Below are 17,033 nucleotides of genomic sequence, written 5' to 3'. Positions count from 1 at the left end.
GAAAAATAGCAATTTAGCAGGCAAGTTTACCAGGTAAGGAGTGAGTGGGCGGGGAGGGTTCCCGTGGGCCATGTGGGCGGCACAGCCTTGTGTTTCTGCACAGCCTGGATTAATTGCTTTGTGGGGGTGCTCTGGGGGTGAGATTTCTCACGGCTTACCAGTGGGCCATGGCCCACCGGTTGGCGACCGCTGCTCTAGTTAGTAGTGTGATATTACCAGAGAAAAAGCTACATAGGATTAGGTTAACAACTCTTAATGCCTTTTTGGCTATGTAGTTACAGTGGGCTCTACCACTTGGATCATTAGAGATTAGTACTCCAAGGTCCTTGACAGAGTTTGGATCATCAACAAGTTCTTAGCTATTCAGCTTGTATTTTTTCTTATTTTTTTTCTGCCAATATGTAAGACAGCATTTATTTGTTGAGATTTGAAGTTGCCATTTGATTGACCATTCTGATACATAGTCATGGTCTTTTTGAAGGGTAGCAGTATTGTCTGTGGTGTTGAATAGCTTTACATCATCAGCGAAGAGAATGCAGTTGCTCTTGATATGATCACAGAGGTCATTTATGTAGTAGAGTATGAAAAGAGTTGGTCCTAGAACACTGCCTTGGGGGACACCACTGTTGACAGGTACAGAATTTGATAGGACACTCCCGATTTTGACCATTTGTTGTCTGTTTGACAGGAATGCTTCTATCCAGTTATGCAGGTGTCCAGAGATACCATAAGATTTTAGTTTTAGGAGTAGTTTGTCATGTACCACTGAATCAAAGGCTTTACAGAAGTCTATGTAGATTGCGTCTATTGCTTTGCCCTCATCGAGTTGTGTAGTCCATATGTTTTTGCAGTGTAAGAGTTGCAGATTGCAGGATAGTTTTTTTCTGAAACCAAATTGTTTATTAGAGAGTAGGTTGTTTGTCTCTAAGTGGAGGATAATGGATTGGTTAATAATTGATTCCATGATTTTACAGGTGACGCAGCATAAGGAGATTAATCTCCGTTCCTCATGTACTTGTGCTCTTATGCCAAATGGAAAGGGAGTACCCCAAAAGGGTTAAAATAGTACATTATTGTACAATTAGCCATTTGTAAAATTGCTGCTAATGTAATTATATTGCATTAACTCTGTTTTAAAATAGGCCCCATCCTTTACATTAATTTTCAGATTACATAATTTGGTGGATGTGTTTGTGTGTGAATAGCTCAAAGCCTTTGAAGAAAACTCACTTTCAAGACAAATACCATTGGAAGTTATTTGTAACAGAGTTCTTGGTAATCTCTATTACAAAAGTAGCAAAATCTCTAAGGTAGCAAAATGCCATCTTAACTAAAGCAGAGAGCAATACTTATAGATCAGAAGATCAAATATTGGAAAGGTAACAGATTGCTCAGATCCTGTCCTGTCCTGAATATTTGTCTGGACAATAGCCTGTTGTAATTTGTAATGGTGGGGACACAATCAGCAAGGCACATGGAAGACAACATTTTGCCAAAGTTGTTGTCCCTTGGGCATGCCTCCTTTAATTGCAGTATTTATTTAAAACACACAGACTCTGCCAAACATTGCCTTCTAGTGCAGCCTTTGCTTCTGAAAAAACGGAACTAATGTAACAGAAGGTAGTTAAGCTTCAGTTATGTAATAGCAAGGATTTTTTTCCCAATATATTTTCTGCTGTTCAGACTCCTAGACTTTCTGCAGGAGTACGTGAATTTGAATGCGCTGCATTATTTGGCAGGTTATCACTTAAATAAAATGCCTGTAGGCATAGATGATTCTTAACAGAAAATGCTGAAATGTCCACTCCTGGTTGCTGTTATATCAAAGGCCTTATGTGTTCAAAATCTCTGTATCAAATCTACAGTGTCAGTTGTTCATTTTTAAAATATTTAACTGGGACTGAGACCCTTGTATGCCTTTCTGCCCAGTAGAACTGTGGCAAATGCATTAGTTTGGATGAGTGCTAACTTAAAACTATCTACCCGCCTTTACAGTTATTTTATGAACATTATTTTTGAGCTTGGGGTTTCCTTAAAGGAAAACCTGACTTGCATCTGCATTTTGTAATTAAATCCACGCTTGGCTGAAAAGTCAACAGCATGGTAGCTGTGCAATTCAGTCTACCATGGCTATTCATTTTCCAGATCTGGATTTTTTTGTTTTTACACCAAATGTCAGGATCATTCCTCCCCCACTCCCCGAAAGCCAAGAAATCTGAGAGCAACACACACACCTGTATTAATGAAGGACATCCAGTAATCAGTTTATCCAATAAAGGGGGGAAATTTGTCTTCGTGCTGAAATGCTTTATGAAGTGCAACCACTAAAGAAAGCATTTTCTAAGTGGAAAAAGCTATATCAAATATACTGCAGTGACCACTGGGTGCTGCTATAGTCGGAAGCATAGATACCTATTTCTAGAAACAGCATTCTCAGCAAAGCATTACTCTTCTTGCGAAAACAGACATTTTCAAAATAGCTTTCATTTTGTGCTATATTTGTTGACAGCTTTAAGATTTACCATATTTCAACTCATTACTCCACTTGTTTCAAGTGAAACAATATAATACGATGCATGTCATTTCATTTTGCCATCTATGATTAAACTTCTGGCACACATCATTTTTTATTGTTTCACTTGAAACAAGTAGAATAATAAGGCTTAGGTTACCATACCACAAAAACTGCACAGCAATTTCATGATTCATATTTATTTGTTTGTAAAATTTATTGGCTGTCCCATCTTACCAAGTGGTAACTCAAGCTGTAAGAGTGGAAGTGGAAATGGCTAATGTAATTTATTTGTGATTTTGTTTCCTTAGACCTCAGTTTGACATGGCTATAGAAAACTACTTCAAGCAGAAATTGTAAAAACCACTTTCAAATCTATACAATTGCCATACACTCAGAACTATAAATTTGGGAAGTATTCTGGCAATTTCCTTCCTTCTTTTCTTCCTGCCTGCCTGCCTCCCTGCCCTGCCCCTTCCCACCTCCGCCCAAATGAATTCCCCTCTAAAAAATCTATGGGACCACGTTTTCCTAGAGATCTGTCCTTAAACATAGTCATTTTACAGGAGCTAGGAAACATTTCCTTTTCAGTGGCAGTCCCTACCCTGTGGAACACTCTTCCCCCTCGAGTTTAGCAGGCCTCCACAGTTTTAGTTTTCTGTAAAGTACTGAAGACCTGGCTTTTTGCCAAGCCCTGGAATAAGATAAGGTGAGTGCACAAGCTGCCAGAGTTTCCCCATGGTGAAATGGACAGCCAATAAATTTTATAAACAAACAAACAAATTGTAACCTCGACATGGCACTTTGACTTGTTTTTAATGCATTTGTTTTTTTTTTATAGTTTTAATAATGGTTTTTATGTTTTAATTTTTGATTGGGAGCTGCCCAGTGATACTTACAAGGCGGGCGGCTATATAAATGTTTAAAATAAATAAAAATAAAGACCGGATATGACAGCTGTAATTATCAAGCAACTATGTCAAGGTAGGAAATGGAGCTAAGTGTATAGCCTCAGAGCATTCAAGCTCTGCCATGTCACTACAGGTATTTAAAGTGATTCAATTTTTCAAAATGGATGACATAATAATATAGCCTTTCTGCTCAGCTATATCCCACAGCCTGTATCTCATAAATTGATTTGTAATGCAGACAATAATCCAACACTGGTTATATTGAGAGAAAAATGAAAGCAAATAATACATGTGGGTTTTCAAAAGAGAACTATTAGAGCGTTGCACACATCATGTAAGGAGTTACACGGAGTTAACTCCTTACATGATTTGATAGTCCTTGACTTACAACAGTTCATTTAATGACCACTCAAAGTTACAATGGCACTGAAGAAAGTGGCTTGTGACCATTTTTTCACAGTTACGAACGTTACAGCATCATCATCAGGTGATCAAAATTCAGGTGCTTAGCAATTGGTTCATACTTATGACCGTTGCTGTGTCTCAGGGTCATGTGATCACCTTTTCCAACCTTCTGACAAGCAAAGTCAACGGAAGCCAGATTCACTTAACAACTGTTACTAACTTTTCAACTGCAGTGATTCACTTAACAACTGTGGCAAGGAAGGTTGTAAAATGGAGCAAACCTCACTTAACAAATGTCTCACTTAACAGAAAGTTTGGGTTCAATTGTGGTCATAAGTTGAGGAATATCTGTATTTTTACTGTGCATGTTAACTGGAATAAACTATAAGGACAAAATGATATGAAATAGTTATAGAATACAAAATGTACAACACTTTGTTTTTAATCCTTTATTTGACTTCAAATTTCTACATACCCACAGTAGTGAAATGCAACTTTTTAAAAAAGTAATTTATTAACGCTAAACATTAATATCTAATATGTTCATACCAACCGCTCATTGGGTGAAATTTATTATATCAGTTGTGTGGTCCTTTGCTAGAATGATGCCCAAGGGCAATTAGCGGTAGTTATTCAAAAAACTGATTTGATTATTCGAATTAACATGTATGATGAAAAGGAAGCATGTATCAGTGAGGCCAAAGCAAGGTATTTCCTTAGGAAAGTCCATTTGCATTAATATTCTCAGCCAAAGCTATTTCCATAATCTCCCAAACCACTTATCTGTTGAATGACCCAAGCAGCTTTTCCAATGTGTTAGTATTTCTTATCTAGTTGCTGCCAGTATGACTTTCATTACAGAGTTGTTCTTTCACCCTTAAATATAGAAAGTAGAATTAAGGTACATAGGAATCTGATACCTAGTCATACCTAAAGGATGATAAACACAGCACAAAAAATCATTGGTTGCTCTCTTTCTTCTTTGGAAGAGATTGTGAAGACCAGACTCCTCTCGAAAACACTAAAAATCTCCACAGACCATTCTCATCTTGGACGTTCATATTTCGAACTGTTACCATCAGGGAGGCGTTATAGGTGTCTTAAAATGAGGACTCATAGATTGAGAAACAGCTTTTTTTCCAAGGCAGTAATTGTCTTGAATGGAACAGTGCATTTGTGATTCAGTAGTTGTCTTCTTCTTCTTCTTCTTCTTCTTCTTCTTCTTCTTCTTCTTCTTCTTCTTCTTCTTCTTCTTCTTCTTCTTCTTCTTCTTCTTCCTCTTCCTCTTCCTCTTCCTCTTCCTCTTCTTCTTCTTCTTCTTCTTCTTCTTCTTCTTCTTCTTCTGTTGTATTATTATTATTATTATTATTATTATTATTATTATTATTATTATATACTCTGTAGTATGATTGTGACATGGTGTTTGGGGCACTGCTGGAGTAGCATTCAAATTTCATTGTATTCGTGGAATGCAATGACAATAAAGATATTCAAAGTTGCAACGGCACTGAAAGCAGTGACTTATGACCATTTTACAACCTTTGCAGTATCCCCATGATCATGTGATCAAAATTCAGATGCTTGGCAACCGACTGTTGCAGTGTCCCAAGGTCATGTGATCACCTTTTGCGACAAGCAAAGTCAATAGGGAAGCCAGATTCACTTAACAACCAGTTTACTAAATTTATCTATTGCAGTGATTCACTGAACAAATGAGACAAGTCATAAAATGCAGCAAAACTCAACAAATGTCGCACTGAACAACAGAAATTTTGGGCTCAATTATGATCTTAAGTCAAGGACTACTTGTACTATTAAGTATCTTGAAAAGAACTTCCAAATATTTATTGGAAAACTATATAGAAGAATTAATTCCACTCCCTTCAAGGATATGAAGGCTGTAAACCAAGTATGCACATACATAAAAATATACATAACACATACACAGTATGGTCGCATACTAAATTTGGTCTTTATCTAAGGGCATATTGGAAATATAAAGGACAACCTTGACATAGTGAGATGATCCATTGCCAAAGCTACAAACAGTTCAATGTGGATTTAGCCTGTATGAAGAGAAACATGAAAACTTCTCAGGCAGGGATTTCCCTAATGCTCAAGAACAGGGGTCCCCAAACTTGGCAACTTTAAGGCTTGTGGACTTCAACTCCCAGAATTCTCCAGCCAGCATAGCAGGCTGGAGAATTCTGGGAATTGAAGTCCACAAGTCTTAAAGTTGCCAAGTTTGGGACCTTTGCTCAAGAAGATAAAACACGAATGGGGGAGATACACTGGAATTTTAATATGGCCGTTCTAATAAAAAGTTTTAGGCCTATGTGGTATCTGTTCCTTGGTTTGATCTTGTGGTGCTTATAGGGCAATATTATAGTGATGTGATCTGGATGGGCGGGATAGTCAACTCACTGAAAATCTCCACAGCAGCTTCCCCATTGTAGGGAAATAGGATCCATTTGTTTGGACTGACTGTGGTACCTGATGGACACCAGTAGGTTGGTTAAAGAAACACACGATTGTACCGGGGTGGTGGTTTTAGTGCACAATTCAACTGAGGCTTTAGCTATATATATCACTACCCTCGGTTGACCAAATGATGCCCTCAGTCTTGCTTTTCAATGTCTGGAGGTTGGATGGGGAGGAATGAGTTTAGCTCAACCCTAACAAGACCAAGTGACTCTGGATTTTGCAACCACCCAATCAGAGGATTTCCATCATTGGTTCTGGTTGGAATAGCACTCTTCACCAGAATAACTGCCTAAACACTTGGTTCCTACCGGAAGAGTAGGGGGAAGTCATGGCTAGGAAGACCTTTGCACAAATTCAGGATCAGGAGGCCCTGTTCATGGTCACTCACACTTTGGCCACTTGTAATTGGTTTATTGCAACATACACTATATGGAATGGCCTTGAAGATCACTTGGAAATTAAGATGGTCAGAATGTGATAGTGTGGGTGGTAAGGGGCAATTGAGCAATGGCTACCAGGGGAGCAGGCTTTAGCTTAAATGGCTCTTCTGGATTCTGCAAGTATTGGGGTTAGGTTTTGGATATATGTACTTTAGTTATGGACCAGTCCAAGGTGGACTTGGATGCCATTCTTATGGGGAAAAGCAGTTAGCATTAGTTGAAACCCATTTCATCTAAAATCCATGCTTTAATAATGTCATTGATTTATATTATTTTGATATAATACAGCTAAGAAATGAATTTAAAAAACAATTCATTTGAAGGAGTTAAATAATTGTAACACCCACATCTTAAAAACATCCAGGAATGGGTGATTTCCTGAGGCAGTTCTGCTTTTGAACACCTCTTAACACTGGGAAGGAGTTTATCCTTCATTTTATCCCTGATCAGCTTCCCGGTTATTTTCCTCCGTTAATAGTCCCCTGTTGCCCTCCAAAGCAACAGACAGCAAGTCTATTTCATTCTCTGATAGCAAACTTTCGTGTATCAAAGGAAAGCAATTGTGTCTCCCCTTCATATTTATTTAACCCTTAATGTTTTCATTGCATTTTTTATTTGCTTTTTCAGACAGATGATCACTCCCCAAATGACTCACATCAATTAGAAGAGACACAGACCTTGCCCTTAGGCTACAGCCTAAAATAGGCAAGGTACATAAAGAGATGGACAGGGGAAGAAAAGGGGAAGGAGACTAATTCTCAAGGCCAGGGGGTGGGGTAAGGGATGCAAATTGAGATAAGTCATAACTCTGGCATTGTTTACTCGACTTTCCAAATCCTCCACCTTCATAATCATTCTTCCCTAGTTTGTGGACAGCTGCCATACATCTTAATTTAAATCTGCCTATGATGAAACTATTGGGGGAAGGACTACAAACTTCTCATCAAGGGCAGAAGTTTTATTTCCTAATTCAAAATGGATTCACGTGATACTGTGCAGTCCCGTCCCCCCCCTTTGACTAATCATAACTTGGTTTCCTGGTATAAAGGCAGTGTGATCCAAAGCACAACACTAGCAACACATACATAAGTGCTGGCTGCTTCATATATGGATCTTCATAATGCTGGTGATTCCAACCTCCCAAATTCTCAGCCTGCATGGCCATTTCTGAGTTGGAGGAGAGTGGCATAATAGCATTTAAGTTCAAAAATACTTTCCACGCAGTATCTAATTTAATGGATCCAACCACCCACTAATGTAGTTAAAACACATATTAGCTCTGGTAATTAATTTAGATGAATATTTATAAAAGGATTATTTTAATACTGTACTGCAGTGTAATTTTCTCACTTTAAGCCATGGTGAAGAATCTTTTATTTAAAATTATTTGGTAAGCTCATCAGACTGATGAGATAAACATTCAAAAGCATCTATCTGTGTATCTATGTATCTATGCATCTAGCTATGCATCTGTCTGTCCGTCCGTCCGTCTGTCCATCCATCCATCCTCTCTATTTATATCCCGCCTTTATTATTTTTACAAATAAGGTGGTGAACATACTTAATACTCCTTCTTCCTCCTCTTTTCCCCATAAAAAACCCCTGGGTATGACAAAAAAAGGGACTGGTCCAAAGCCACCCAGCCGGCTTTCATGGCTAAGGTGGAACCAGAACTCATGGCCCAGGTACTTTCTTGCTTGGTACTTTAACCACTAGACCAAAGAGGCTCTAGTAGCTCTATAAACTGTTTTTCCTAGCTTTGTATTGCAGGAACATAATAAAAGTTGGCTATGAAAATACTTATTGCTCACAGATGAGTCATTCATGCTCCCATTTTATAGGCTGAACAAACCATAGTGAAGACACATTGATTGAGGTCATGCATGGTGTAATGGTTTATTTGGTTTTACCTTAACATAGCATGTGACTCCTGCTAGACAACAAAGCATCTCTAATCAATTCATGGTGAGTAGTGTTACATAAATGAACCCCTGTGTTGATTAAGAGCCCATCTTTAGACATGACAGCACTGTTCCAATATTTGAGGGGCTCCTATAAAGATGAGGGGGTTCTAAACTATTTTCCAAAGAACCAAAAGGCAAGACAAGAAACAATGAATGGAAACTAACCAAGGAGAGAAGCAACCAAGGAGAAATTTCCTAAGGGTGAGAGCAATCAACCAATGGAATAGTTTGCCTTCCGAAGTTGTGGGTGCTCCATCACTGGAGGCTTTCAAAAGCTTCCAGGAGAACCATTTGTCTGCAGGGTCTTGAAGCAGAGGGTTGAACTAAAAGACCTCCAAGGTGCTTTCCAACTCTTATTATTCTGTTGTATTCTATTTCGGCTGAATATACTGCAAGGCTCATAATACAGTACAGATGAAAATCAAAACTGGACAAGTGATGTTATAGTTAAGCAACCTGTGAATCTAGTCTTTCCGTTTCTTAGAACTTTCCAGGCCTGTTTTAAACCCTCAGGTTCAAACCGAGAGTGCATGAAAAAACGATGGCAAGGCACTTTGCCGAAAGTGTCCAGGGTATCATTCTAGAAAGTTTAGTGGAAACCAGGACGGCGGAGCTTTGGGCATCTTAATAACCGCGTGGCGGGAAAAAGCAGGAGTGGCCCCAGGTGAGCTGTGGATCCTTCCTGCCAGGATGTTGTCGGCCCAGAGCACAAAGGGTTAGTTCTCCAAGGGGCCGAGAGAAAAAGGGTGGGATTTGGGCAGCTGTGCCGGTTTTCCTTTCCCAGGCTCTCCAGTACCGGAGCAGAGCGTGGGAGAGGCCGAGGAAACGGGCCGGCAGGGGTGGGGTTGCCTCGGCTGTCGCCTCAGCAGCCTGCTCTTTGGCGCTAGGCGCTTGCGCCTGCGAAGTGAGCCGCCGCCGCCGCCGCTGCCGCAGGAGAAGAGAGGCGGCACGGTTCCCGGAGCGATCCTTCTTCGCGGGCCGGGGAGATTCGACGTCGAAGCCTGGCCAAGGGCTACCGAACCGGCCGAGGTCTGACGGCGAGCTCGCGCAATCCGCCTCGCTTTGGCGCCCTCAGAGCGAGCCTCGAAGCGACCGCCAACTTGGGCAGAGGCGCCGTTCCCAGAGCAGCAGCCCCACTTGGGCTGCGAGCGCCGGGAAAGCAAAAGGCATCTTCCTCTTTCACCAGGTTCCTGGTTAGCAGAGATTCCGTGAGAGATGCCTCTTGGCTTGAATTTTCTCCCACTCCGGAGCTTCTTGGGGGCAGAAGTCCGGCCATTCCCGACCATCCATCATCAGTCCTTGGAAGATTCTCTGTCTTGCCTTGTGCCGTGTGACGTTTTTCGGAAGGCGAGAGGGAAGCCAACTCCCAGCCCTCAGTAGCTCGGCGTTTTGACACGTGTGGGTGTTTGTTTGGCACTTTTTTGAGTTCTTCCCACCACCGCCACCCTCGGTCTCCTTCATCGTTCGCGAAGAGGCCTTGCTTTGCTCCTCCTTTTTCTTTGCCTGCAGCTCAGGGAGGAGACCTTTTTTAAAAAAAATAAATAAATCTCTCCCTTTTGTGCAGGGACACACGCACACCCTCGCAGGCACAGCAGCAAGCACGTGGGTCGTCCAGAGTGACAGAAATAACCAACCGCACACCTTGGGGGGGGGGAGCAAGAAAGAGAAAGCTGATTCTAGATCTCAGGTCCCAAACCTGAGGTACAGATGAATCCAGAGGCTCGATGTGACATGGATGAATAGAGAAGACTGAGGAAGGGGCATAGCTGAACTGGACTTCTCTGGTGGAAAGAAAGTGGGTTTTCTTCTGAAAAGATGGTGGCTTTATTTGGGCTGGGTTGCTGCTGAAGAGGCTTCATTTTCCCCTTTATCAAGCTCTCCATCTCAAAGTGGTAGCCAGGAAGAGGCCGTAAGAAGAGTCCTTTGGCAGACTTGATTCCCACCTTTGTCACTCCTTCTCTGTGTGGGAGGAAGCTGAATATACACACAAGCTTAGATGTTTCAATGGGGCCTGATCCAAAGATTTTAACCAACCTACTTTCGCAGACACTACTGAGGAAACTGGTAAGAAGGGAGAGCAATTTTCTGTGAATATGAAACTGAGCAGGGAGATACTGGACCTGATGGAAGAACTGAGGAAGATTGTGGGAGGGCGCAGGCAGAGTGGCCAACTTACTTCCATTCTTTCTACCTTATGGATTCAGGACCCTTTTCTGACCAGATTTGGATGATTGCTGTAAATTAGCAGGAGGGAATGAATCCAATATTTGCCCCAAAATTTCCTGTTTCTATATTTATTGAGTGAATTTACCTAGACAAGGTTTAAATCAGATTGGGTCACTGGTTCAGTATGCTGCAAAATCAGGGCATGATAATATAGTTTGTTTGAGCACTGCCTGTAGAATAATGTGAATATAGCCATTGAGTTTTTTTAATCCAGATGAAAGACTGTGAACGTGACTATTAGGGGCATGGGCATGAAACAGAAGCTAGAAAAAGTAAAAGAAGCAAATATATAATGATTGATTGGAAAAGTAACTTTGCTTTATCTTCCTTACATTTTTAGAAGCCAGTTGCTTTGATGTCTGAAATTATAAAAACTAGACTGACTAAGCTTTTTAATAAAATGCTTCTGAAACTTAGTCATATATTATAGTCACTTGTGTTTGCAAAATGTTAATTTTTAATGTATTCTTAGTACAAAATTCATTTGGGTGTCAAAGGGAAATGGTAGTGACAGCTGATGGTGTTGGTTTTTAGAGCTTGGATATTGATAGAAATTCAACTCATGTTATAGTAGGCCAGATTTGAAGGGAAGGGACTCTGTCTTTTCCTCCCACTACTAATATATTTCTCTCTCAGTCAGGAGCTGTCATGTGTTGGGAAGATGACATCCTGAAAGTTGACACTGGAAGAAGGCACTGAATACCTGCTCCTAAAGCTTCCATGCCTTCCAGGTTATTGGGAGCTGAACTGTCGCTGAGGTAACTTTTGGCTTCTAGGCAGATTCTCTTCACAAAGTATCTAAGAATTGGGTGGTGGAAACCAGCAGGATGGCTCGGAACAGGGCATTCTCTGAGCCTGAATACTCGGCAGAGTATTCTGCAGACTATTCAGTCAGCTTGCCTTCTGACCCTGAGCATGGGGTCGGCCGGACCCATGAGGTGACGGTGAGGAACTCGGGTTCTTGCCTATGTCTGCCCCGTTTTATGCGACTCACGTTTGCCCCTGAGTCCCTGGAGAACCTCTACCAGACCTACTTCCGGAGGCAGCGCCATGAGACTTTGCTGGTCCTGGTGGTCTTTGCAGCCCTCTTTGATTGCTACGTTATCATCATGTGCACAGTGGTGTACACTTCAGAGAAGCTGGCACCTACTGTGGCAGCATCAGTGGGCCTGGCTGCCCAGATTCTCCTCTTTATCCTATGCAAGTATCAACTCCTGCCTGATCGTGTCACCCGGAAATTCATGCCATACATTCTGTGGATACTGATAGCTGCTCAGATATTCTGCTACTTGGGTTTGAATTTTGCCTGCTACCATGAGGCCAGTGACACAGTTGGATGGCAGGCCTTTTTTATCTTCTCCTTCTTCATCACCCTGCCCTTGCATCTCATGCCCATTGTTCTTATCTCAGCCATTTCTTGTGGCATCCACACACTTGTGTTAGGAGTCACCATTGCACAGCAGAATCAGCAGCAGCTGGAGTCCATCTATGGAATCGCCTTGCTGTGGCAGGTAAAAATGATGTGTTGGTAAAAAAAAAAAAAAAAAGGAAGCCTGTGAATGAGTACAAAGGTGCATGTTTTCTTCTAGGCTGAAAGCTTCCCTTGGCTATTGAGCAGATTGATGGGAGCCATTAATTTAGTTTGATGCTGACATTTCATGACAATTTCAATTGGTTACTTTCCGGTTATATATTTATTATAACTGAAATACAATTGCAGTCATGCTAAAAATTGCAAGATGGTAATAATTTTTGGAATTCTTTGGGGAACCACTTCCAAAACTTTTGTGGCCTAATGGAAAGGAAGTTAATGGAAAGGAAGGAGAAAATGGGATCTTTTGATTTTGGATGAAGGATTAGTGAGTTTGTGGGGGCAGATTAGTGTTGCAGGTAAAATGACTCCATAGAACTAGTTCACATATGTGGAATTCCAAGCCTAACGTGCTTTATATCATTTGAATTTCTAGAATCTCAGCCATCATTTCAGAAAACAAGCAAATGGTACCATGGGTTTCAAGATCTCATGACTTTGAACACTGTTCATTGGCACTGCTGTGTAGGCTGTTGCTATGCTGCACCAGGGACCGGTTCTATGGAGAAAGGTTTTTCACGGACTGGAGGGGGCGTGGTTTTGCATGCTGTCTGCATCCCGCGGATGGGGCTTTTCTTGTTTGCACGGACTGGTTGCTGGCATGCTGGTGGACTGGTGCCAATCCACGGACCGGGGGTGGGGATCCCTGCTCTACATGACTAACTGGCCCCTTCTTCCTATTCCACCAGATATAATAATACTTAGTTTCTTCTTGCCACACTGTTGCTAAAAAATACCGTAGAGTTTGTGGCAGAGAGAGAAAATCCAGTTATCAAGTCCAAAATGAAGCTTGTCATACAGATCTATCTTTAATAATTTAATTTTTTTTAAAGAGAATATGCATTTGAAATGTTTCAAACATTGAAATCCAAAAAGCATTTGAGTTTGAATTTTATTTGGTGGGGCAGGGTGCCAAAACAGAACAAGCCTGTAAATGGTATTATTGTGTAATGCGACAAATACTCCAGTTGAACTGAAAAAGCTTCTTGGATGAGAAGCGAAACATTTCCGGAAAAAAACTCAAGAAAGTCCAGTTACCTTTATGGAAAAGCACCTTTGGGACAACCATGGCCTGAATGATTGAGAATCTCCATAGAGAATGCTACAGATAATTTAAAGTTGATTTCATTTGAGGAAAAGCAGAAACCTTCTCTTGTAAGAGTAATCTTCCTAAAGAGAGTGCTACCAGTCACGTTTGTCATCAGAGATTGTCATGCTTAGATAAATTATGTGACTCTGTGGGCAGCCACAATTTTCAGTGAAGCTGAACTGATCTTATTTCCACTCCACTCCAGTTTATCAGTGTCTTAACGTACTCTAAATACAATACTCAGTTTTGATATTGGCCATAATGCTGTAATCTAAGATAATGTTAAGAAGAAGTAGAGTGAAACCAAACACTGATTAGACTCTTTACTGTAAGTACTTTCTTCCTGCAGAGTTTTTTTTTACTGAGGTAGTGGGTGGGGAACCAGTTGGTAGCTAAGATCTTAAGTAAGAGAAGCAGATAGAGGCAGTAGCTAGGAAGAGAAAGGGGGATGGGGGAAGGAAGAGAGAAGAGATCCAACATATACAAAGGCTTTCTGAAATAGAGTTGGCCTTGCTTGTAATCCAGTTAAATGAGCTGTGAATCATCTTATATAAGTAAAAGCAAATGTTGGATTTAGGTGTATGGTCAGCTGATTTTTCTATGACTTATCTTGGGATGGAATGAATTCTTGGTAGAGAAATTTTCCTCCCATATCCCGTTTTCTCTGGTGTTTCTACATTGGTCTCACACAGTGCAGTTGACTTAAGTGCCCATATGAATACATTCACTGTGATTTCTAAATCATGGTTTATGGCATAGCATGGCATGCTACTGACTTATTGACCAAATCAACCATGTTTTAGCATGGTACATGAGATCAATCCTTATTTGGTTCGCTTGCTTTTGTTAGGTCTGGCTCAACTGCAGTTGCTTGGCATGCTGATATTTTGAAAGTCGGTGAGAGCCTTGCTGTATGTGCTCCAAATCAGACCCTAGGAATCTGAAATCTCCTAATCTGAATCTGAAATTTCCTAATTTGAAATCTGAGCTTTCTGATTACAGTTCTCCTCATGTTAAGTGGCATGTCTAAATGACTTAAGTTTCTGGGACTTGCAATCTGAAAATTACATGCTCATGTAAAGATTTCACATCCAGAAGTTGGAAACGGAATATGAAGGCATGCAAGTGGCCATGAAAATAGAACTTGCTATATAGTATTGCTGCATCAAGAGTGATAATCAATTTGAAGTCCTCTCAATTGCAATGAGCCACAATTCCCCAAACCTCCGGCCAGTAGGTCCTGGTGGAAATTAAGGCATGTGATCCAACACATTTGAAGTTGAGAAAGGCTGATTATGAGTTGTTAGTAAATCAGCTAGCAAGCGTGAATGACCGATTAGTAGATTTGTGGTAGGGTTCAGGGTTCTGTTAGGGTGTCAAACTTGTGGCCCACAGGCCAGATGCGTCACGCACTGGTCATGGCCACCCCTGGTTTAGCGAACGGGGGTGGGGAAGTTGCGATATATCACGTGATGACATTACGATGCAAGTTTAGCACCCCTGTGTTAAAAGCTCAGCTAGACAGGAGCACCTGTCTTGGGAGGTTGTGATGGAGCTATATTGCGAAAGAACAATCTTATAAAATTGACATAATAAAAAAATGAAATCTTAGAAAGTAAATGGACCCTTTTGATGATACCTGTAAAAGACAGGCTTGTGCATATTTAATTCCTCGAACAATATTTTGCATTCTGTGGTGCCCCAGATGAACAAAATGTACATACGCACATATTTACAAAACTCTGTCATTGGACATACTAAAAGGATCCATGTTCCAGGTTTGCTGAAATTCTGGGTCTGCTACAGGAAGTTTATATGTTAGTCCCAAAGTGACTGTAAAAGGGGATTATACTTTGTTTATATTTTGTTTGAATTTAGTAACCAATGAACTCCAATAGACTCTGGGCAGTGTACTAAACTAGAACAATCATTAAAAATAGAGCAAAATATTAAGCCAAATTGATAGCCCAGACTAAAATAATCTTACAGACAACAAAAATTGGTTCTAGGCTCTACGCAAACAATAATACATCAGCTCCAGGTTTCCAGAGCTTTCCAGAATCCTAGAAGAGAGGATGCCGTTCTTCTCTGGTGGGATGCTGTTGCCAAGGAGAGGACATGCTACTTCAACCCCACCAGATGACAAATGGAACGGGACAGAAAAGAACATCACCAGAGTTGGAAGGGACCTTGGAGGTCTTCTAGTCCAACCCCCTACTCAAGCAGGAGAGCCTATACAGATAAATGCCTATCCAATCTCTTCTTTAAAAACCTCCAGTGATGGAGCACCCACAACTTTTGATGGCAAGTTGTTCCACTAGTTCAGGGGTGTCAAACTCGCGGTGTCAAGTGATATATTGGGACTTTTTTCTCCTTCGCTAAACTGGGCGGGGCCGGGGCCAGCACATGACACATCCAGCCTGCGGGCGCGAGTTTAACACCCCTGCACTATTTGATTGTTTTCACTGTCAAGAAATTTCTCCATAGCACACCTACTCTGCCAAAACATACTGAGCAGGCAGAAACGATAGGAGACAATTGGGGCAAGGCCCTATATGTCATACAGGGCTTTATAGATATTACCAGCACTTTGAATTTTACTCAGAAGCTGCATGGAACCAAGGCAGCTAGTTTTGTCATCTATGAAATTATGCCGTGCTTTTCATTCATGGATTGGAGCAGCTGCTTTACTTCCTTTCACTGCTGTTTACCAGGCACATTGGCTAGTTGAGGTAGATTGGGTGAACTTAGCTCTTCATCAAGGTGGAACCATTTGCACTTGTGGGGTGTTTTGCTACATCAGTGGAGTGGAGTGTGTCTCACTGAGAGGAAATGTCTCCTTGAAGCAATTTGCCCACAATCCACACTTTGTCAATAGCTACAGCTGCCATTGTTGTTACATACATTTCAAACAAGGCAGAAATGAAAATGCCATATACAAGAAAAAGTGCCATGGGCAATGGGAGAATTTGAAACTCTTTTTTTCAATATAAAAGTCCAAGTAACTAATGTTCAGGTAGCTCTGATGCAATGTGATAATCCTTGAAAAGCCTCATATTTGAATTTTGCAAGAGGATATGTGCAACAAAGTTTTGATATTGTCAAGATGAAGGCAGTTAAGGGTTCTTTGTAAAAGTCAGGCATAGGCAGAAAAATTGATCTGTTATGGTTGTTTGCAGGTACCAAATATTCCTCAATAATTATTCCTTTATTAATGAAGAACTCCCTTGAAGCAAAACCACCTGGGTTTCTCTGGGCCATTCTTTAGCACAGTTGTTGTATTAGTGGTGAATGAATTATGTAAATTGTCAGAGATATTCTGCAGCTTCAGTGAGCACTATATATAGTCCTGGAGTCTCTTACGCTCAAACAGAGATAAATGTGTTATGTGTAAGAAGTGGCCTTCATTT

General features: G+C 40.9%; 1 protein-coding gene across 3 annotated transcripts in view; it reads left to right on the top strand.

Annotated features, from left to right (window-relative positions):
• The first annotated feature begins 9,513 nt into the window (after positions 1–9,513).
• The window catches only part of ADCY3 (adenylate cyclase 3), a 69,739-nt gene continuing 62,219 nt past the window's right edge, over positions 9,514–17,033 (top strand). The window contains exons 1-3 of one of the 3 annotated variants that reach the window (XM_087960187.1): positions 9,514–10,114; positions 10,281–10,780; positions 11,579–11,700. Coding sequence is in view for 2 of the 3 variants with exons in the window: in XM_026671514.2 (XP_026527299.1) it covers positions 11,770–12,453 (684 nt within the window). In the remaining variant the exon portion in view is untranslated. Of the gene's footprint in view, positions 10,781–11,578; positions 12,454–17,033 lie in introns of all 3 variants that reach the window. The other 2 variants (XM_026671515.2, XM_026671514.2) reach the window with 2 other exon arrangements.

This window comes from Notechis scutatus, chromosome 1 (genome assembly GCF_049901735.1).
Source record: "Notechis scutatus isolate UNSWTSFEM ecotype Mainland chromosome 1, rNotScu1.2, whole genome shotgun sequence".
Lineage (NCBI taxonomy): Eukaryota > Metazoa > Chordata > Lepidosauria > Squamata > Elapidae > Notechis > Notechis scutatus.
Note: the sequence above shows the minus strand (reverse complement) of the source record. Positions and strands in the feature narration are given on the sequence as shown.